This window comes from Channa argus, chromosome 13, assembly GCF_033026475.1.
Source record: "Channa argus isolate prfri chromosome 13, Channa argus male v1.0, whole genome shotgun sequence".
Taxonomy (NCBI): Eukaryota; Metazoa; Chordata; class Actinopteri; order Anabantiformes; family Channidae; genus Channa; species Channa argus.
This window is the reverse complement of record NC_090209.1, coordinates 24,473,147-24,495,003: the sequence shown is the minus strand read 5'-3', so window position 1 is coordinate 24,495,003 and position 21,857 is coordinate 24,473,147. Positions and strand designations below refer to the sequence as shown.

The following is a 21,857-nucleotide window of genomic DNA, read 5'->3' as shown; positions in this document are numbered from 1 at the left end:
TCATCATTACTATTATTAGAAATAGGCCATTATTTCTAATGTGCCATATTTATCGGTGTCATGCTGTTAATCGAAAGCTAAAACGTTCCCCGTGTGGTCTGTAACGTCGGCTCTGTATGAGATCCACGTCATTATCACGTTTCTGTTGCCCCAACTCATCTTCTCCAACAACACATAACTTTCTTTAAATTACTAATTAATCCAACACTTCCTCGTACAGACTTTGCTGAAACAATCAATTAAGTAAGCATTTCCCTTATTAAAGCCAAGGATAGCAAAGCTGTTTTTTTTTCATTTTGTATTGCTGGTATTCATTAATAAACCACAACATTAACACCACCTGCTGCTTTTCTATATAACTATTATGAGCTAATAAATGCTGATGTGTGTTAACTGCGTGTCACCATATAAAGTGGTTAAAATAAGATCCACAATTACCAACAATGATTGTTGAGCCTCATTTTTTTTATCAATCACGGTAAATGTTTTGCTTTTAATTTTGTACTTATAAGTAAAATGTACATAATCTGTATATTATGTTTGAGTATTAAAAAAAATTTAATAATCATAGTTTTTACTAGAGTCTTAATGCTGTGTACTTCCAGCATCTCTGCACACAGTGTATCACATTCTGCTGTGTGTGTAGCTGCAGACTGTTCATAGTCTTCCATGACTTATTGTGGCTAGTCGGTGTATAAGGAGCATAACCACTGCTCAATGACTGAAGACTTACATAAACATGTGGGTGGATGATGTTGGTTCTGCTAATTGGGCTGCCAACCTGTGGAAGGGATGCGTGGAAAAAGATCAAAACCTGTTGAAAACCTTCACATTGTCAAAAAGAATTTTGGTTTCGAGCTTTTAGACACTGCTCACAGTGCTGGAAGAGTTGTTTCTGTCCGGAGCTGCGTAACGAAAGAAGACGCCCACTTTGTCCACAGACACTGGCTTGACTTGCTCCCATCCACAAACCCGAACCAGCAACTGGTGCAGCTTCAGCTCATGAGTGTGTCTACAGGGGCACAGGAGGAAGAAAAGAAAATTAAAAATAATGAAAATACATTTGCCACTCAATCATTTGCAGTAGACCGAGTTTAACAAATCCTGCACAATTTTTCCTGAATAACTGTAAATCGGAGCAGTACCGGTGGCGGAGTTTCTCGCGGGCTTCAAACTCAAAGGGAATCTCCTCCCCAGGCAGCACCTCTCTCCACTGGCTGACGTTGTGAGTGTCATCAGCTCCTGGACCGTGAACATCCGAGATGGAGTCGGCACTACTGCTGTGTGACAGCGCCACCCTGTGTGAAACAGGTGGGCAGCTTTACCAGGGCACATTTATCTGAGATCGGAAGCTTTTCATTTCTCCGCATTGAATTTGACTTTTTCTGCACAACTTCATGGCGGAAACCGGGAACTCAAAGACAAACTGTCCATCACTGGCCTCATGAGGTTGAGGACAGATGGATGATGCCACAGCTTTTCCTTGAAATATCAGGATAACAATTTTTACGTGTTACATTTTCACTTTTGTTACTGGTTTTGACTTTTTGCAAACCTAAAAAACACGTCATGTTTTCATATAATTACCGTAACAATATTTAAAAGTGCTTACGACGTGATAATGGCACAATTTTGCTCCGAGATCAAAGTGAATTTTTTTGTCTGTCCCCCAACATACTCAAACCAATTCTATCATTTTGAATTGTTAATATCCAACATAACTTGACTTTCCATAGACTCACTATGCCATTCAGAGTTCTTCTTGAGCCTAGACACTGGATGGTGGAAAACCATTTCAAATTCACAAATGCACTTATCTTCATGATCGGCCCAAGTCGGTGCACCTTCACATTGCTTTCACATGATTTAAAGCGCACGTGTACGTGGGCACACTCACCTTGTGGGGGTGGTAGTTAGAGTGGCAAACCACATGGTACATCCTGTGTGGTTGCACAGAGCATATGGTACAAACGGCTGCCTCCTCTTGGACAGCTTGACATCTGATGGAAACAGAAAGGATGACTGAACCAGGGAGACGATGCTCGGCCTGTTACATTATCCAACAGTAACATCAGATGTACACGTTCACTTTAGTCACGTATTTGGTTTTCTTGGGCTGTGAGACCCAAAAAACAGCTACGGTCATTTTCTGGTGCCTTTTTGCTTTAAAGGGGCACTGACGGAAAATGTTACAGGGAAAACTAGTTAACCTGTGACTTCTGTTGTACACAGTTTTTTTCTGTGGCTCGAGGTTCTAAGAGAACAACTCCTGATGACATTTTTTTCAATTTAGGCTTGAAGATTACAAAAACTTTTGTGAATGTTGCTGTTAGGTGGATTATTCTGTGTTTTCAGTGACATTACATTCCTCCTCTGCAGAGGAACAGTTTGTTAATGGGCGTCTAGATTTACAGACATCATCACAGTGAGAGTGCCCCTTTAAAAAGGCAAAAATGTTTAGGAATGAAAAATCACAGCTATAATAATAATAATAATAATAATAATAATAATAATAATAATAATACTTCTAATTTTTTTGATTTGGCTAATTGCTTAAATTTAAATGTTTTCATGTAAACACCCAATTTATGTCAACAACACCATAAAGGGCAAATGTAAATGTCAAATTTGCGTATCAAAAATTACTTGGTTTATTACTGTAAACTTAAAACATGTTGCTCCAGCCATCACATGGCAATATCACAATTTCTAAGCTTTCACCAGATGCCAATATACAGTGAATGATTAAATTAATATAATTATAAATAAAAACTTAGCAGAGCGCTGCTTTAGTGTATTCATCAGAAGAAACACAGGCGACAGTTTAAGCCCTGTGACCAGTATTTTCCACAGTGCTGCATCATCCTTTAGTTACATTTTTTTAATTCTTTGAAATATGTCTATACTCCCAAAGCAGTGAAAAGAAAAATACTGGGCACACAAAAATGTATAAACAAGCATTCATAATCACTGGCCATGCAGAGGAAAACAATGACAAGCTAGTCATGCTGCTCTGGCAAAGCATAAAGAAACTTTGGAGGAGGAGGAAAGACAAGACACACTGTAACTGTAGTGATAGTGGGAAGACTTATTCTAAATACTGCAGTCATCACTAGTTATTCCTGAATGTACAAGTCATTATTCAGGAGTGGCGACGATTCCACTGCAGCCAAAAGCACCAGATGGGCTTCTTGCTGTAACACCTCCAGCACCTTTCCACTCATGAAGCATCATCAACTACGGGGGGCATGAGATGGGAGCCAAGCCTGTTGCAGCTGGCTCCCACCTTTAAAGCTGGTGTGTTTTACGTATAAACTGGGAGTAATGCAACACTTTGGTCCAACTCAAAAATGCACGTCATTCTGATACTTGACAATTGGTTCCACTGGATTTTAGTTAGGGGGTATCAGAGTAAAGGGGGCTGAATATTTATCCTTTTTCTTTCCCTTCACAATTATGTACCACTTTCTGTCGGTCTCAATAAAATACATTTTCATTTGTGGTTGTAAGGTGACAAAATGTGGAACGTTTCGAGGGCTAGGAATAGTTTTGCAAGGCACTGTTTACTTCCCCCGGTAAGATGAGTGGCTTCCAGCATCTTGGAGAACCTGCCACAGGCCTTTTGAAATCCGTATGTCTCACTGTGTTCTGTCTCTTCACGTAATCCCAGACTGACTTCTTAATGTTGAGACTGGGGCTCGAGAGAGGACCATATCATGTGTTGCAAAACTACTTATTCTTCTTGTCTCTAAAGAAAGTTCTCTGGATATGGATCTAATTATATTTAATTGTAATTTCCTGGCAGGAAACATTTGAGGCTTTTGATCTATCGTGCTACAAATCAAACGTATTCTGGCAGCACCGCGGGGTCTCTAAGCCATCGTGCAGAACCGTTCAGGGTGACTGAATGAGTGTGCAGGTGATGGAGACTGACTGGGCGACTACACTGTGAACTGTACCTCTGGAGTGAATCTGCTGCTCGAGGCAATTCAAGCTGGCTGTGCTCCTAGTTCTAAGGTGAGCAAGAGGAGCACCTGACAGCAGAGAGAGACAGTGACGACAGAACAGAGACACATGCAGAGGGAACACACAAGAGGGTTAGAGGCTCATCATCCTCATTCAGTGCTCTGTTCTGCAAATCAGTACTTCTATAAAACAGTGCACTTCATGCTTCCCTTCAAGTCATCTGCTTTCTGTTTACATGTGCTCAGTAAAACGACCAACATATCACGTCCATTCATTTCCTATTGAACACAAAGACCCAGAGAACTTTGCTGATGGGTGGCAGTTCTGGTGGTCACTTGTTTGAACGGTGCTTCAAATGTCTGGGGCAAAAACCTCTTGTAGAGAGCAACCCATCAACCAAGTTCCTCACAAGAGGAACACATACAATGTTACAAATCAATTCCTTGCTAATCCTTAACCAGACACTTTAAAGGTTTTTGTCAACAAATCTCATAAAAATGTCAAGACCCACAATGTGCTGTAACTTATTTCCTCCATTTGTTGTTTGTGGGTCTCAGATGCAGTTCCACTGGCTAAACTTTTAAAACACTTTACAACTATATATAATAATATGTGGGTTCATATTGTTGTGGGGATGTGGTTAAAGCTCAGGACTTTGAAAAGAGACACACAGTTCATTTTCTGTTGCAAAATAATACTTTAGTCAGTTTGTGTATTTTAACCCAGATCTTTCCCCAACTGTCTCGTTTTGTGAGTATAAGTCCACCAATGAGCCAGATGACAGAATCCTCGCAGACAACTTTAACAGGTACCTACTGGCCTATAGCACATTAACAGCTGGGTTTCAGATGCCTGGAGTATCTGCGGTAAGACTATGTGCTGTATGCGGGGTCTCTAACACTGGCTGGATAAATATCTAAGCCTTTACTTTTGACCATTTTTCAAACCATCAACTATTTTGTAAAGTATGGTGTGTGAAGAGCAAACCCATAATGTCTGAGAGTGTTTGTTTATTCATTTTTAATACAAAGTACTTCTGACCCACATCTCCAATCTGGTTCCACCAGCTGTAACAGTGGTTTGCAAATCCGGACTTCAATCAGCTTTTGTCGGTTTCATTTTCCGATGGGTTCACATACTTTTTCCATGCTACGCTGTTAATATTTGAATGATAGATTTACTATAAATTCCAACAAAACAGTGCTGTTGTATTAGTGATAACTGTTATGTTACTGTGTTATGCCAGAGGGTTCATCTACCTTTTCCAGCCTTCAGATACACTTGAAATAAATACATATTTGTACCAGGACACATTCATTGTTGGTTTGGCTGTGTACATGGGATTTGCTGACAAAAATAAAAACTTGAATTAAAATTTGCGCCGACAACAATGTCTCTCAGCGCCAATGTTCAAATAACCAAGGACCACATCATTAATTTGGCTGTTGTTTTTCTTTCATTTATATATATATTTTCAAAAATACATTATAATTTCTTTTGCGTGATGCCACTTCTGGACATCCATTCAAAACCTATTCACTTCCTCTTTAACCATTGATTATTTGTGGTACTGTGTGTACCTAACACTCACTCTGTCCAAAGGTGGGTGGGTCAACTGAAGAGCCCATCCAGGGCTCGGGAGGTGAAGACTGGGGAGTCTGTTCCTCTTCCTTACAGTAGTCAGCAATCCAGGATCTCTTGGTAGTGTTGTATTGTTCTTAAAAGGTTTAGACAACGACATGTTCCACAGTATATGAAACCAGCAACATATGAAACTGAGTGATCTTACTGTCGGCATCAAAACTCTGCCTGTTTAAGCAAAAAAGCACATCGCAGACTTCCACTCACCCAACAGGACAGAAGTGATGTTGACATCGAGTCTCTGCTTGGCTTTAATTCCCATCTTGAGACGTGGAGGGTGAAGACGACCGGCGGCCTGCTGTTGCCAGGAGAGTAAGCAGGGCCAGGGCTCGATGAAGGGTTCCCAGCCTAGCACGCAAACGCACAACTATAAGCCATCACACAACAGACTCCACTGACTCCCATCTTTGTCTAGGAAAGTATTTTATGTCAAAGGACTGAGTGTGACTCCATCTTATTGTTTTATGTTTTGATGAATATGGACAAATGCGATGCTGAATTCTTTCCATGCTGTGAAAATCTATAAATGATGCACGTCACATAAACTTCGTATGTCTCATTACCTGACAGCTCTCTGTTGTAGTAGTCTCCTGACAGAGTGAAGCTGGCCTTGCCTTCCTGAGTGGAGCCGATGCGCTGCAGCACATAGAGCCCTGCAATAAAAAATGATTTATTTGCAAAACGCTGTTCCGTGTGTTTGCCCTGTGGGGACTCACTCTTAGCCTATAAATGGACATTTACAGCTCTTAAACTCTGGTATGACAGTATTTATTACAGCAGCTCAGTTTATTGTAAATAGAATTACAACACATCGCATGTCAGTTCACCAAACATAATTTCATTGTTCCCCATATATTCGATAATGCAGTCGTATTGATGGGAAAGCCACTTACTGGAAAAGGTGAGCTCAGCCAGTGGTATGTCACAGTCCAGACAGTCATCGATGAAACAGATGCAGACACTCTCAGCTTTCACCTCTAACCCAGACAGAGGAGCTGAGTGGCTGCTGGAGCCGGAGTCAGTTCTGGACCTGTGATGGCCTGCCATGTTCTCAGCGTTCTCCAGCAGCCATGTGGCAGCCTGATCTAGCTGGCCTGAGGAAGGGATTATTCTGTCTTTATACAAGTATGCTATAGAAAATGTTCAGAAAATGTCACTTTGTGAACTGTGAACTCTGTAAACGCACCTTTACAAAGAATCAGGGCTCTTTTGCAGTCTTCTTTCCTGAAGCCAAGATCTTGCAAATGGTTCAGTTGGCCCTCTGTGAAGACACACACATCCTTATAATTAGCTTTTCTGAGATTAGTAATAAGCAGAGGACTAAGAGTTTGTCAGTATGCAGTAACACAAACAAGAACCTTTTACTTGCAGAACACTTTGTTAACTTGATAAGCTTCATCTGACTCATTAGGATTTTGATGGTGGGTCAACCTCAGGAATTATCATTGGAATAGTCAGCTAATGACATTTCCAACAGCACAGAAGAGGCAATAGTTGTCACAGGTCCCCAAGTAAGAAGGAAGTAAAAAAAAAAAAAAAAAACCCTACATCAAAAAACATTTTTACAAAGACATTTAAAAAAAAACAGAACACCTCTTTTTAGGTGGCTATAAAAAGTGTCTGCAAGCTGTGATACTCGCCAAAGGGGTATTGCTAAGCACTGACTTAGTACAATACATGTCATCGTTTGGAGGTTTGTTCTGTGCGTGAAGTAAAAAGTAACACTGCATTAACATTTAAAGAAATGCTCAATGTTTAATGCCTTTTTGCTGCAGGGGTTGTATTTACTTCTTTTCACTTTGAATGGAGGTGAAACTTTAGTTCAAATGCAAAGTGTTATTTAATGACCTGCATGAATGTGTGTGTGAAATAACCTGCCCAAAATATTTCTTGCTCAGAAATTGATTCAGCTGATTTTGATCTGTTGCACTACCGTTATAAAAACCATCTCACAATCAATACACTCTGGAATTTGTGGAACACAAGCAAAAATAAAATGATCAGTTGATGTGAATATACCGTTAAAATCAGAGGGAATAAGGAGGTTCAGGAGTCATATCACAAGTGTACAAATATGTAAAATATTAGATACTAGATTTACATTAAAAACACAAGTGAAACGTTTGTGGATGCTCTGTAGTGGAGCTGTGGTACTACAGAAAGGTATTTACTGTACTTTGATACTATATTTAAGTTCAAACTTCCATTTAGTTTTAGATCATTAGCAGTTTTAATTTTATTTTTCATGGACTAATTTCTATTTAATTTTAGATTATTTTGTTTCAATTTTAGTTTTACTCAATATAGCTGGGGATAATTGAACTTGCATAAGAGACTGTGACTCAGTGTTAAGTCCTTTATTTCAGGCCATGTTGTGCACAGGCATCAACAATATGAATAACTAAATATGTTAATAACAGTGTGATGATCTGAGTAGCACACAGTGAGGTTAATAATGTGCAATGTGCTCAGGCAGTTGGATTTTCACATCAAGTGCAGCATTTAGATCATTCGAAGGCTTCTGACAGGTAAAGACAGCAGCCATCTCACTGACTAGATCAACGAGTGCATTTCCCTTTTTGTTTTCTGCTCATCCACTCTGGGTCTGTACAGAGTTCAAAACTAAATTGGATCTATTCCAACATTCTCAGACTGACATATTGACTTCTTCTATTTATAATGTGAATATTAAATCGAATATATTGAATAAAAGTCATGCAGGTGTCAGCAGAGCTCAGACAAAACATCTGTCCTCTTCTTGAGTCAAACAATATACAGAATGATGATCCTAATTATTTTTTATCTTTTTTACATTATATTTTAGATGTTTTTCCGAGCAGTCAGACATAGCTTTATTTTAGTTTTCCAGTTTCTTCTTTCTGGTAAATTATTTTGTTTCAGTTTATGATTATAACCCTGTGCTATAGCATAAACAACAAATACAGAGTAGTTCCATTTTATTTATAGGTTTGCTAGAATGTGAGTGTGAATGGTTGTTTTTCTCTGTGTCTCAGCCTTTTGACAGACTGGCCCGATGGGATAAATGGTTCAGAAAATGGATGAATGGATGTTCACAGGAATTGCTGTCTGCTGTATTACTGCACAGCAGACTCACATGGACTGTGTGTGAAGACGCAAACAGACAATACACAATAGGCACAAATGACCTGTAACCACGGTAAATAATATAAAATATGTTCAGACATCAAATTGAAATACACAGGATAACACAGGTATAAAGTGACACTAATGATTACTACACTAAAATATATTTAGGCCTTTGCTTTGTTGCCTAAAACAAACTTAAAGAATTCCACTAAATCAGAGGCCAAGGGAACAATACTCTACATACCTATGAGGGCCTCGGTCTTTTGCCTGAAGATGTCCTTGGGTGTAGCAGCGGGCTCGGTGCTGGGTGCAGCTGCATCAGAGTCGGTTGGACCTGCAGCACTGGAGGTAGGGATGGACTTGGCAATGGCCAAAAAGAGCTGGATGTCATTGTAGGACAGACGTATGTCCAAAGTAGGGAACTGAATCTGCCAAAGAGTCACATGACCAATTAATATTACAGTATGCGTCTTATTGTCTACATTTCTGACTTTAAGCAGGAAGACAACTGTCAGCCAGCTCATCTCGTCATCCACCTCTCGATTACTATCATATAGCCTTACCAGCTTCTGTGCACCTGAATTCCTGTCACCTGATCTTAATTTCAGCTGAAGAACATTGACACGTTTTCTCTTTCAGCTGTTGATGTAGTGTCACGTCGTAACTTCACCAACTAACACCACACCACCTCTTACTTTGTCAAGAGAAAATGATATGAGCAACATCATTTGGACGTCAGACTACTGTCTCTTGTCTCTCTGCATCTTGGGAACAGATAACGAGAGTCTGTATGCGTTTACCAAAGAAGACCTGAAGCAATAATTACTCAGAGACTTACATAAAGTACTACGACAGATTGTAGTTATTGATTTTACATTTGCAATAATCTCCAAAAACATGTTCTTGCCTTGTCATTAGAAATTGTTGAGGTTAGAGTAATTGGGAAAGAGCTAATTAGAAAACTATTGAAGACTATTGAAAAAAATACTGTATGTCAAATGTATATACATACATACGCTTTGGTTGAGTGCTAAGTTCTGACCTCTAACAGTGGTGGGATGTCCTCAACATTGAAGGCGTCCAGAAGACCGGAACTGCTTTGGTATGTTGGGCTCCCACACAGCTCCACTTGAACATTGACTGGGTCAATGATGGACAACGCTGTCTCCTGCTCACTGCCCAGACGACAAGAGAACACCTGGGGGGGTAATAAGACTTCTTAATCAAAGCTAATAAAAAGAGTATTGCACTGCTGTACTAACTCACATATTCGAAACTAAAACCTACTGCTTCTGCATTTCTGGCCTGTAGCAGGGGCAGCTGCTGTTATTTTAAGGGTATGACAGTCAAATAGAGATTAAGATTCTCTGACTGAAATAATTCAGACAAATGGTAGCAGTAACTAACAGTAGTAGTGTTTAAGCACAAATTAGTGTGAGAGAGGGGAGAGAGGTCACCTCTATTCCTGCGAGGCTGCCAGAGAAGGGTCTATCCAGCAGACGGGGTTTGTAGGTGAGAACAGTGGTTCCTTTTAAAATAATAGCATTGGTATCCAGGCAGGACGAGTCCTCCACAACCACGAACTCTGTGCCTGAAGAACAAAAAAAAAAAAACATACACGGGTGAGGTCACTTAACAATTAGGAGATCATTTGTCGGTTATTATTTAATAACATAAAAACATGGACATTTTCATAACAAATAATAGTAGTAGCAGTAGCAACAGTTTATTTATCTGGGGAACCAGCCCATAACAAGCACACTTTAAATAGTTGTCTTTTATCCTCATGATTTATTGATGCGTAGCAATCAAACAAAGATCTGAAGGTGCTTGTGGCCTCCATGTGTAAGTCAGACATTATTTGTTGCATTTTAGTTACTGTAAGCAGAAACATCCTGGTTTCAGTGACTCATCCTTCGTTACCTGTGACGTTGATCTTGACCTCCAGGCAGCGGTCCTGAGTGACCGGCACTGTGGACCTCTTGGTGACCACACCGCTCTTCACTGTCTTTGGCATGAAGGCCCCAGTCATGTTGGTGGGGGTAGAGCCTGAGTCAGCGCTGGTGTTACTGGGCCAGCGCTGACAAGTCTCGGTCCCACCTGACACCTTCTCCACCGGGACCTGCAGGAAGTCTCGCACCAGCTTGAGCCAGTCAAAGATGAGGAAGACCCTCAAGTTGTTGAGCACCACAGTGAAGCAGGAGGAGTCATTAGTGGATCTACGGGAAAGTGGAATACAGCTTATGATTTCATCTAAAACTGTGTCAAATTTCCATTTATACCTTAACCATGAGCTTGAAAATCCTCCAGTCGCACCTATAATGCAATTCCAGCTGCAGTGATGCCCGGTTGGTGCCTGTTTTAGAAGCCTGGAGGATGCAGTCAAAGACATTGTGCTTTGCCGAACCAGCTCCACCAGATCTTTTATTCGGCCCAGTGTGGCGAGTGTCATATGCCAGCAGAGAATGAGACACCAGGTTGACAGATTTGGATCCATTGGAGAAACCCTCGAAGAGCAGCTTGGATTTCATGAAGTCAAACCTTTGCAACAGAAACAGAAACAGGCATCTTTTTAACCTCAGTATGAATATATGTGTATTCTCTCTCAAATGTAAACCAAAACAGTTCCATGCAAGCTTTTAGTTGAATTACTTATAAGCTGTAAGAGATGTTAATATGATTAGAAAGACTTGCAACTAGCTTTGATTTCTCTTTCATTCATTAATTAAGAAACCCTGTGGAGAAATAATGTATACAGTCTAATTTCTGACTATATAATAATAATAAAAAAAACTTTTCATCCTTTGTTTCAGCAAATCAGCAACTGAAAATCCAGTTTCTGTTGACCTTGGGTGGATTCATAACAAATATTTGAATGACCTTGCATGCTTTATAATATACATCATATTTACAGATTTAAAAAAAAACAAAAGAAACAAACGGCAAATCTAAATAGTTTTTCTTAGAGAGGTAAGATGACCACCTTGCTAAGGAGCATTTGTGTTTACTGGCTGTGGGGCTGTCCAACAGCTCCAGACTGACATCCATCATGTCCATCAGAAATGACAAGTTGGTGTAAACATCTCCACTTAACACCGTCTGAAAAGAGACAACAAATCAGATTCAGTAAACTATGAGAATTGTTAAGATGTAAAACATTGTAAAAATGTGTTAAATATGCCAATATAATGTAAACTACAGTCTCTATGTGATTTTCTTTTGCAAAAATGTCAGAAAAACAGATAGAAACATTATTATAGTCAAGGGGATTTTTTCAAATTTGCGACAGGCATATACAGTATAACATGTATCAATATGTTGCTCAGACTACAGTAAGTTGGTTAGTGGTTTGGTCAATGTCTACGTGTGGTTGCCTGCTATCTAACATAGGTGCTGGGGTCCTGCAGGTTGTAGGGTCGCAGGAATTCTTCAACAGGTTCTCCCAGGTTGTTCTCCAGCAGCCCTCTGATCAGCTGGTAGTGCTCCAGGTCCAGAGAGCAGTGTACTGAGGACAGACTGCCATGGATGGACATGTCAGGCACCGCATGGCTCAGCTCCCTATAAACGTCAATGAAGGCAGCGTGAGTTGGGATTAGGAGTACGGTCGTAATTCCTTAAAATGCATAAAACATTATTATTTCCTTGTAAACTAATGATACATTTTGACGCTACTAAAACCGAGAAATGAAGGACATACTTGTCCAGGTTGCGTTCCACTTTAAGCTTCAGGCGGCAGCAGTCTTTCAACAGGTTGTCTCTAGTGCGACGGACAGAGTAAGACGGAAAGATGAGGTCGGATGTTTCGGGAGGTTTACCACCACTGTCCCAAGGCTCAGAGGGCAAACGCTCTGCAGCAAAGATATCCATCTCCTGCAGGTCCAGAGCAATACAGTCCAGCAGGCACACGTGGTCTTCTAATGGGGAAAAACATACCAGGTCATGATGCAGCATGATAAGAGTACGGCAACAAAAACTCTGGCTTTGTCTGGAACTCAGAAGAAAATGTGTTAAGAAGGCTTTTGTTAAGAGACTCTTTCAAGGAAAGTAAATACCATTCAACTGTAACATAAGGTCTTCAAAGTAACCTTCAAATCATCTTGGTCCAAATTTGCAATTCTCAGCTCTACAAAACACATGCAGTACTTGAAGCTGCACTGATTTTATTTCAGATTTTGCAGCAGTACAAACCTAAGCTGTGAGGGCCGTCATTCCCAGGAGCCCTCCCTCTGTCTGAGACCTGTGGCCTACCAAGAGTGAAGCTAGTGGAGGTGGAGGTGGATGCTCTAGGCTTCTCCTGCTCACCACTTTTTCCTGCTGCACTCTGGACGCGCTCCTTTTTCAGAAGAACGAAGAGACATTCAGGTAAACATCAAGTGCAGTTAACAATATGATAAACATAAGAATACAAAAGCATTTGGCAGCTTTTTTTAAGTTGAAGGAACTTAATTCTGATGATTAATTCTATTAATTTAATTAATTTAGAATTTAAAGCAATTTCCACCACAAACTTTGAAGGGGCCAAGGCAGGTTGTCCTGCCAGTGCCAGTATAAGAGAATAGTTACTTCTGTCAAAGCTCCTGCTGCTTGACACAGGTTTTTTTTTTTAAACAATCTGATTTAGTGGGTCAAACAGCAGGAAAACACAGACATTCTCAAATACAGCAATGCACAATCAACCCAAAAAAAATGTTTTTTTCAAGATCAAATCTTATGACAATACACCAACTTTCACCAGTAAGGTCTCTAATCATTGTACAGTATATGATTGTGATTGTTTAGCAAATTATCATTCTGATTCTGTTGTCAAGACAAATTCAACCATGTCTTCTTAAACAATTGCTGCATATTATTCTCTGAGGCTACTTTAAACATGATTGACTTGAAAAAGCTACTAGGACGCCATTTTGCACCTAGAGGAATACTATTAAATAAATTATGAAAGTTTTAATACCACAGAAGTCATGATGACACAAATTAGTCTAGTTTTCTCCTTTACCAGGGGAATAAACCAACAAAGTTCAATATTCAGGACACATGTTAATATCAATCATAAATTTTATGTCAACTTAATAGTCTCCGTTTTCAACTTAAAGTGGTTGGGAATAAAGACCATCACATTAAAAAAAATGTTTTTTTTAAATACGTCTTGTCATTGTCATCACAAAAAGGCACTGTTCAAGCCATATCAATGAGATTGGGAAGTTGGTGTATTCAGTACATGCAACGGTTATTGTAGGAGAAACCTCAGTCCATCACATCACCAACTGCAAGCAGAAAAGTCCGGGCTGGACAATGTGTGAGTACAATTAAATGACATTCGATCACTTAAAGCTGTATCTATTTAAAAGGCTCCCTTTCTGTCTATACATCAAAACAAATGTTCTAAAAAACTTCAAAACTAAATGTAGTGTCAAATAAATCAGTGACTGTCATTATTAAACCGTCTCTCGTGTGAAAATGGGATATTTTCTGGTTCTGTAAATCATTAATTCGTGAAATTTAAATAGTAAAAACTTGTTACAATCCTCTTCACATTAAAACAAAAGAATTCCATGGTACCTTGTAATGTGATGGGTCCTTGTATGAATTTGCATGTAGTATTACATTCTTAATAAAACACAAAATGAATATGAAAGAGCAGTAAGTATTTACCTAGTATTTCAAAACAAAAAACAAAAAATACACTAGTCTTTAAAACAGAAAACAACATAAACAAGGCCTTGATCTTCACAGGTGACCGTTAGTTTGATTTTATCACTGATAATTAGATAAAAGCACTTATCTAAAAATGTCATCACTGTATCTTATTCACCGTTAGGTTTATTCACAGGGAGAGAGAATTTTTGAAAAACTGTATTTAAAATAAATAATGGCGACACACAATCAACTACAATGGGAGATTGGAGGCAGTGTTCCCCACACATGCTAAAATACTTAGGTGGCCTGCTGAAAGATCTTTGGACGTGTGTTTTGTTTTTCTCTGCTAAAAATTCCCCATTTCCCCTGGACCTGTAGACCACTTATTTGCTGCTCGTTATATTAAATGATTTAAATTTATGACCGAAACGTGTGGGGAGGCAAAAAACAGTTAGTCGGTGTGTTTGCTCTCTGTGTGCTGGCAGAGAACCAGGATTCAAAGTCACTATGTAGTGTAGCAAAGTTTGGTGAGAAGGTGAGAAGTATTGCTCCGTCTATCTGAACCAGAGTCTCTCTGTAGTCCCCAAAACTCGCTAAGTAGATTTAAAACCTCTTCTCTTGTAAAACCGTCAGCTGACCTTGCATCCGTTTCAAAATATCCCGATGTCAACAAATCCAAAAATGAATTATATTTCTGAATCGGGACATTCAGTAGTATTTAATTCAAAGCAAGTAGCTCTTGGATAATAATGTGTTCCAAGGTCGGTAGGAAGTTAATACAGTATATACAAACTAAAATACTTGATGATCTTTGACTAAATAAGCACATTTACTGTAGTGTCCTGCCCTGTTAACAAGCCCCACCACACCCCTCCCGCCTAGTCAGATACCACCACAAGTATAATCAAAACGTGTGGGAAGCACTGCAAGGTTTAGTTATGGAACAACACATCACAATCTTCAGTAAGCCATCGGGCAGATATGTATTAACTGAGCATTTCAAATCAGAAATTAGATAAGTTACTAAAATGAAAGCCGATGAAAAACGATCAGTGCAGGTTTTCCATTGCTTGATTAGGCTGGCATGACATAATTCTGAATTTTTTAATCTGGGGTAATATTGTTAAATGCATAAATGAATGCAGTAAAATTAGTCATAGGAAGTTGGAGACGGTGGACAATCAGAGAAAAATGCAGGAGTCAGTAACCTGGCAGTATGACTCACCAGAGAAGGGAAAAAGGCATGTGCCATCGTGAGTTTCTCTACCTTGTCTCGGAGGGAAAAGGTTCCATGAGCACCAGCAGGCAGGAAACGGTTCTGCACCCTGAGCTGGCCGAGGTTGGCCACAATGACCCTTGGTGACCGTGAGCTTTCTGGAATGAGAATGACTGGGGCGCCGGCCTGAATATCCAGCAGAACCCTGGATGCCCGCTGAGGATGATCCCGCACCTGCAGGGAGAGACATCAGACATTCTCATTTCTATCGAGCACGTTCATACAGCAAAGTAGCGTTGCTTAGATGGCTTTCATGGTAAAGAGAGAACCAGCAGGCAGCACTCACAGCCTGGCCCTCCATTGCAGCCCTTTGTCTGCCCAGGACGTCCTGCAACTGAGTGAAGTGCTGGATGAAAGCCACCACCTCAGCCTGGAAGCGCTGGGTGTGGACATACTGCACGGAGGCCATCTGCAAAGACACCTTGATGTCACAGTCGCGCTCCAGATAAGGATCAGGCTGACCATACCTAAATGGACCGAAATACCAAGGAGAATTAAAAACTTATACTAAAAAAAGACAGAGGCTGAGTCCAAAATTACCCCCTACTGACTATATAGTGTTCGCCAATTTGTAGTAGGGTCCAAATGTTGTGTGTGAATGTATTCACTATGTAGTTCACTCAAAGTATCCCACAAGGGATCAGTAAAAGCAGTGTACGTGGCGTGAATGAAGGGAATGGGTGAGTAGGGGGTGGTTTCGGACACAGAATAGTCCTAGTTCTTGTAAACGTATGTTGAAACTGCTGTGATATGTACTTATAGATGTTGAAAATGAGCGCCTCCCCTCCTTGTGTGGTGAAGCGCTCTCGGTAAAGATCTCCATGCGGTGTCAGGTCACTCAGGGACAAACTTCCTAAACTGCCCTGTAAGGCCAGGTCGCCATCTGAAATGTTGATGACAACATACGATAGGATCCAATTCTTAACATTAGTTAACCAATTTACATCAAAGCCAGTTATGTTGCATAAAGCGTTTCTAAGTTTCTCATACACACCCAACATTTCCAGATGGGCAGACAATTTGGACACACTAGCTCTGGCAAGCTCATTCAGTTTCTTGTTCAGCACAAGGGACAACGAATGAACCTAAAAATAAAAGGGTGGACAGGCTTTGTCATAAAGCATTGTTTTCTAATCTTACAGCTCGCAAACATAATAAATAAAATCTAAATATTTTCAACCAACTTGACCCATATGATGTGGATAACATTCTAACCTTTAGATCCAGTTTAGTGTTAATGGGCTCTGCCATTTCCTCCTCATCAATCTCTGGCTCATACAGAGGGTTTCCTGGGACAAGTTGAGGTGATGTAGGGGGAACTCTCACTGCATGATTATTGGCAGTTGAGCCAATGCTAAAGAAGTCCAGTATAACCACCCAGGTCTGCAGTGTGATCAAAACATCCAGGCAGTTAAAGTCAACATCCACACTTCGCCCCACACTGCCATACCGCGTTTGGAACTCTGGGTGGTTCTGGTCAACCAGCAGCACATTGATATGAACTAACGAGTCATCAAAGTTTGGGGGTGGGTCAGGAGTTGATGTATGATGGGTAGGGGAGGGAGGTGGAGTGCTGGGACAGTCTGGGTCCCTCTTGGATTTGCGGCTGCTAGATGCGGGGGTGCTGGGGTGCCTCTGATAGAGCTGGAAGACATTCTGGGCCTCTTCCATGTGGGCAGGCAATGAGCGAGGCATGTCTGGACACAGAACATTGGATGATGATGGACAGCTTTGGGAAAGGTACTCTTTTGGACTAAAGCTGGAGGGTTTGGGGGCCCCACGAGAAACCATCAAATGTTTGTAATTTGACTCAGGGTTATGTTCCAAGAGGTCCTCCATGAGAAGCGAACGCAGAGCCAGTTGGATTGACAGTAAGTGAGGGTGGTCTTTGGTGAAATCTCCCTCCAGATCTTGGAACCGCAGACTGACTAAGCCCTGGGTGCCCTGAGTAAGATCAGCACTGAGCTGGACTTGCAATTCAGCAACATGGAAAGTAATCTTTAGCTGAGTAAATGAGGAAGAGTGAAGAGCAGGCTTGTGAACCTGTAGTGGCAAAGGAGATGAGAGCGATGCTTGGGAAAAGGTGATATGGGGAGAGTCCCTTGCAAACAGGCCTCCGTCGAGGTCAGAAAAGCGGTGAGGTCTTGTGGAGGAAGGAGTCGGCGGTGGGGGTGTTGGAGGTTGACTTGGTGTGACACGGTGCTCCTCAATCAAAGACAAGTTGTCCATTGTCTGAAGGACTTGTTCATACACAGGCTTGCACAGGAAGACCTATGAACAAAATAGCAAAAATAGTAGCAGTTAATAAACAGCCAGTAACTCCAAGCACTAATAAGTGTAAGGTGTAATAGGTCCTGGAGAATGAGAGGGTCTGTACACACCCTCACTCGAAAAATTAAGTCTACATGTTTCAGGCTACCTGCAGAAGAAGACTACATCTAGGGTTCCTCTGTAATGTACTCTACTGCAAAACATTGGTAGTAATGGACATAAACCCTTTACCGATATCCTCAGTCAAACCATCAGTATAGACGGAAAGAATGAAAAAATATAGAACATTAGAATTAATGTGTGAAATCTAGTTTTTTTTTATGTTAAAAAGAGAAACTAAAAACAATTTGGTTATAGCAGTAATTTAACTAGTGCAATGTTGAAATGTTGGAATGATAATAAATCTAACTCGCTCTCTATTTGTTACAGGGAATTTACTGGGGACTATACTTCGTTCATTTTAGCTTCAGTATTCAGTTAATACTGCTAGTATTTGAGATATGGCTATTATTTAAATACTGGCTTATATTAAGGAATATACAATACTGATATAGTGTGTACCTGAACAGGGTTGACAAATTTGCCCTCAACTCTCAGTATCCCAGTGCTCTTGCAGGGTTCCTCTGTGGTGAGGAGGGTGAACTGGGCGTCTTCTTCAAGGGGAACCTTCTCCAACGTGAACTGTATCGTGGTGTCTTTCAATATATGGAAGGCTAAGAAAGAAAGTCAATACTGTAAACTTGTGTCACAAGCTGGGTAAAGTATGCTTGCAACCTCTGTAACACTCACCTTTTCCCCGGCTGAGAGATTCAAAGAAATCATGACGTGTAAGCTGTGGTTCATCCTGACTGATGCTCCCATTGCGAGACGGTGACATGGTGCCAGTGTTGTCCCCCCTGGGTGGCCTCTTCAAAACCAAATGACTCATGTTGAGTGAGTACAACCGAATATCCTTGACCAACACCTGCAACTTATCCCCTTCAGAGTCCTGCCCAGTAACAAAATTCTGGATTGTTATGCTTCCGAGGTGGCCAATCAATAGCTCAGGGTGCCCATGTTTACGGGGAATGGAAACAACTGGCGATTCAATGCTGATATTAAGGGTCAGTTTCACCAAGAATGTGTCTAAGGTGGATTCAGGTTCTCCCATGGGAACATCCTCCTCATCCTCAAAAGAAAAAGCCCAGCTCTGACTCTGAGTACGAGATCTACGTGAGGGAGTCTCAAAAAGGGAAACCATTCCACTGTACTCTGCTGTTTTGTTGACTAGAACTGTCGACACTTTGGTTGCAGCACTTTTCAACATGGAGCGGAAATTGTCTTCCACCTCATTGGCAGAGAGACTTAGCTCTTTCAGGAACTTAGCTGAGTGATTATAGTGCAATGATGCCATTTTAAGTTCCAAAGCGCACTCCCCATGGGTTTTCTCCACAAGGCTAAAATTTAAGGCTTCTGAATGAGAACCTCTCGTGTCAGCAAGGAAGGTTAATCCACCAAGAGTTGAGGAGCTGTCCTCAACATTGCCGATACTGACCACAAACTGGCTTCGGCCTGCCTCATGAGTAAGGTCCACTAACTGCATAGATCCAAGTGAACCATTGATGTCCAAACGACTGCCCATTGAAACATTAACCTTTGTGCCACTTATGCTGGCAGTGGCAATCTTCAACCCTTTCTTCTCAGCAGTCAGGACGGTGCCAGTGGACACCGTCCGAAGAAGAAGCAGGTTAAGGCGGTGTATCTCCACAGTAAGCTCTTTGTTCTGGTCATAGGTGGCCTGATATGTCCCCTCTTCTTCTTCACTGGAAGACTGCACAGTATTTTGTTGCACTGATGAGGTCCAGGTGCTTTCTTCTTTGGGAAAGGACTTCTGGAGAAACTTGAGTAGCTCCACCATTGTCTCAGGATTGAGAATGATATCCAGACTGTTGACCTGCACGCTTGTCACCTGCAGGGAGCTGTCCAGATTCATGGAGGGGCAGTCTGAGCTCACAAACTGGTACTCAAGTTTAATGAGAGCTTCCTGATCTTTGAGAAAGCAACTAGGCGAGATCCTATCATTGGTCAAACCAAGGTTATGCTCAGTATTTTGGCCCTGATGCTCAGGAGATCTGCCATCAGCGGTAGATACCGGGGAAGAAGGCTGGCTTTCTCTGAGGCTGCCCGTAGGTATGTCAAAACTAAGATGCTTATGAGAAGCCACAAGCAGGTCGAAGTCGGACCCATAGGTCTGTAATGTGTCCACCAGCAGAAGGCCGTGGACAGTCAGAGAAACTTCAGCATCATAAGGCCGCTTGACAAAATTAGCATTTGTGCCAAACACCTTAAGAACAGATATGTAGCGGCCATCGCTTTCCACCCCAAGCTGCATGTAGTTAATGTTGAATTCAGCCAGCAGTAGACGGGATTCCACCAGGACTTCCCGTGTGTGCTGCTCTAAAGTCATTACACTCTGAGTCAGATTTTTGGCTGAATCCTGCAGCTTCCAGGAGCTGTCCTCCCTCTGAAAAATCTTGTCATGACGGAGAGTAAGCGGGTCGGGAGACTGTATATTAGAGCCCCTCTCTTGGCTTTTGTCCCCTTCGGTCACAGGTGGACTGCTCAGTCTAGCCAAACAACTCCTAAGGGCAGTCATCTTTTCTAAGTTTATATGAACCTTGAGGTCTGGTAGAGTGCCGGACAGAACAGCTCCAGGTAGCTGGGGATCTGATGTATAGCGCAGTCTCTGCTCAAGCTGTAGTAACACATTAAACTTTTCCACCACGTGAGTAGGACCTACTTCAGTCTCTTGAAGATGTTTCCAGTTGTCCTTATAGCGACCGACCATTATCTGTAGGTCCTTAAAGGATAAAGAGTATTTTTCATAAAGCTTTCTGCTGTATGTCTGTGCATTTTCAGGGGATCTGAGGCTGAGCAGTTCAGGGCCTTTGACTTGTGTTTTCACAGATGTGTCTAGTTCAGGCGGTGGAGACTCTGGTGGTGTGGCAAGGGGTGTCTGATATTCATCATCACTTATTTCTTCCCCCTCGGGCTGCGTAGGCTTTGAGTTGGTTTTAGTGTCATCTTCAAAAAAATCATAACAAAACAAAACAACAATATGAGCTGAGTTTAATATCACAGAGGATTGATGACACATTATTTGTGGATAAAATGTTTACTTGGTTTTTTTGGGGGAACAAGTTTTTAATTGCTTTACCTTGACAGTTTGTGAGGAGAATCCTCCCTAAATCAACAACAACAAGCATCGGGTCCCCTGACTGGAAGTCATCAGGAAAAATCACCTGGGGTGCACAGATGTCCAATTTCATTGTCCATCGCTTACTGTTTTCCTACAAATCCAGCACAAAAGTGATATTTAGAAATGAGTCAATTGACAATTATTCCATGTGACCATCCTGTAAACGTCTCTTACAATAAACTCTCCAATGAGGAGCTGATCAATGGTTTGTCGAATCTCTGCTTTGGTCTGCATCTTCAGCTTGTTGTACTGTCTCCTGGCAGCCTCTGCAACTCTAAGCTCCAACTCTGACTGATACCCAAAACCTAGGGACCAAAGAAAAACATTCAATACACATTTATCAGTGATTGATCAGTTATTTTTATCTGCGCTGTTCTTCACTGGCTCGTTAATTTAATAATTCTTTAAATATTTGGTTTGATTTATCATTTTTAAAAAATCTTATCTATAAACTGTATTTAAATCTGTACATTTCTAATTGCAAGCACCAAACAAGGCAAACCTGGTCTGTATTTACCTGATGTGTGAACTCTTCCTTTATAGAAGAACTCAGTCACCTTTTTGATTGCTTGTGGGTTGTAGATGATGTTTAGTGGACTAGTGTTCACTTCCAGTCTTCTCTCAAACTTGCACCTTGCAGGGTTACGCTCATAAATCATCTCAAACACTGGTGAGGACAAGCACTCTGCATTACACCCAAACAACAGAAAAACACACAAA

At 41.1% G+C, this 21,857-nt stretch overlaps 1 protein-coding gene across 5 annotated transcripts in view; it reads right to left on the bottom strand.

Moving 5' to 3' along the window:
- Positions 1 to 21,857, bottom strand: part of vps13d (vacuolar protein sorting 13 homolog D) — a 44,533-nt gene that overhangs the window by 12,556 nt on the left and 10,120 nt on the right. For 3 of the 5 annotated variants that reach the window (XM_067526089.1, XM_067526088.1, XM_067526090.1), the window contains 29 exons: positions 21,655 to 21,822; positions 21,312 to 21,442; positions 21,096 to 21,228; positions 18,689 to 20,962; positions 18,461 to 18,612; positions 16,844 to 17,899; positions 16,623 to 16,713; positions 16,385 to 16,511; positions 15,915 to 16,095; positions 15,620 to 15,802; positions 12,904 to 13,048; positions 12,413 to 12,629; positions 12,102 to 12,273; positions 11,699 to 11,814; positions 11,032 to 11,256; positions 10,639 to 10,934; positions 10,173 to 10,306; positions 9,758 to 9,913; positions 8,960 to 9,143; positions 6,794 to 6,868; positions 6,501 to 6,701; positions 6,171 to 6,260; positions 5,815 to 5,955; positions 5,558 to 5,683; positions 3,960 to 4,034; positions 1,898 to 2,000; positions 1,146 to 1,298; positions 877 to 1,012; positions 734 to 781 (listed from right to left, as the gene is read on the bottom strand). In XM_067526089.1, the coding sequence (XP_067382190.1) occupies positions 734 to 781; positions 877 to 1,012; positions 1,146 to 1,298; positions 1,898 to 2,000; positions 3,960 to 4,034; positions 5,558 to 5,683; positions 5,815 to 5,955; positions 6,171 to 6,260; positions 6,501 to 6,701; positions 6,794 to 6,868; positions 8,960 to 9,143; positions 9,758 to 9,913; positions 10,173 to 10,306; positions 10,639 to 10,934; positions 11,032 to 11,256; positions 11,699 to 11,814; positions 12,102 to 12,273; positions 12,413 to 12,629; positions 12,904 to 13,048; positions 15,620 to 15,802; positions 15,915 to 16,095; positions 16,385 to 16,511; positions 16,623 to 16,713; positions 16,844 to 17,899; positions 18,461 to 18,612; positions 18,689 to 20,962; positions 21,096 to 21,228; positions 21,312 to 21,442; positions 21,655 to 21,822 (7,289 nt within the window). The remainder of the gene's footprint in view (positions 1 to 733; positions 782 to 876; positions 1,013 to 1,145; positions 1,299 to 1,897; positions 2,001 to 3,959; positions 4,035 to 5,557; positions 5,684 to 5,814; positions 5,956 to 6,170; positions 6,261 to 6,500; positions 6,702 to 6,793; positions 6,869 to 8,959; positions 9,144 to 9,757; positions 9,914 to 10,172; positions 10,307 to 10,638; positions 10,935 to 11,031; positions 11,257 to 11,698; positions 11,815 to 12,101; positions 12,274 to 12,412; positions 12,630 to 12,903; positions 13,049 to 15,619; positions 15,803 to 15,914; positions 16,096 to 16,384; positions 16,512 to 16,622; positions 16,714 to 16,843; positions 17,900 to 18,460; positions 18,613 to 18,688; positions 20,963 to 21,095; positions 21,229 to 21,311; positions 21,443 to 21,654; positions 21,823 to 21,857) is intronic. The other 2 variants (XM_067526091.1, XM_067526092.1) reach the window with 2 other exon arrangements.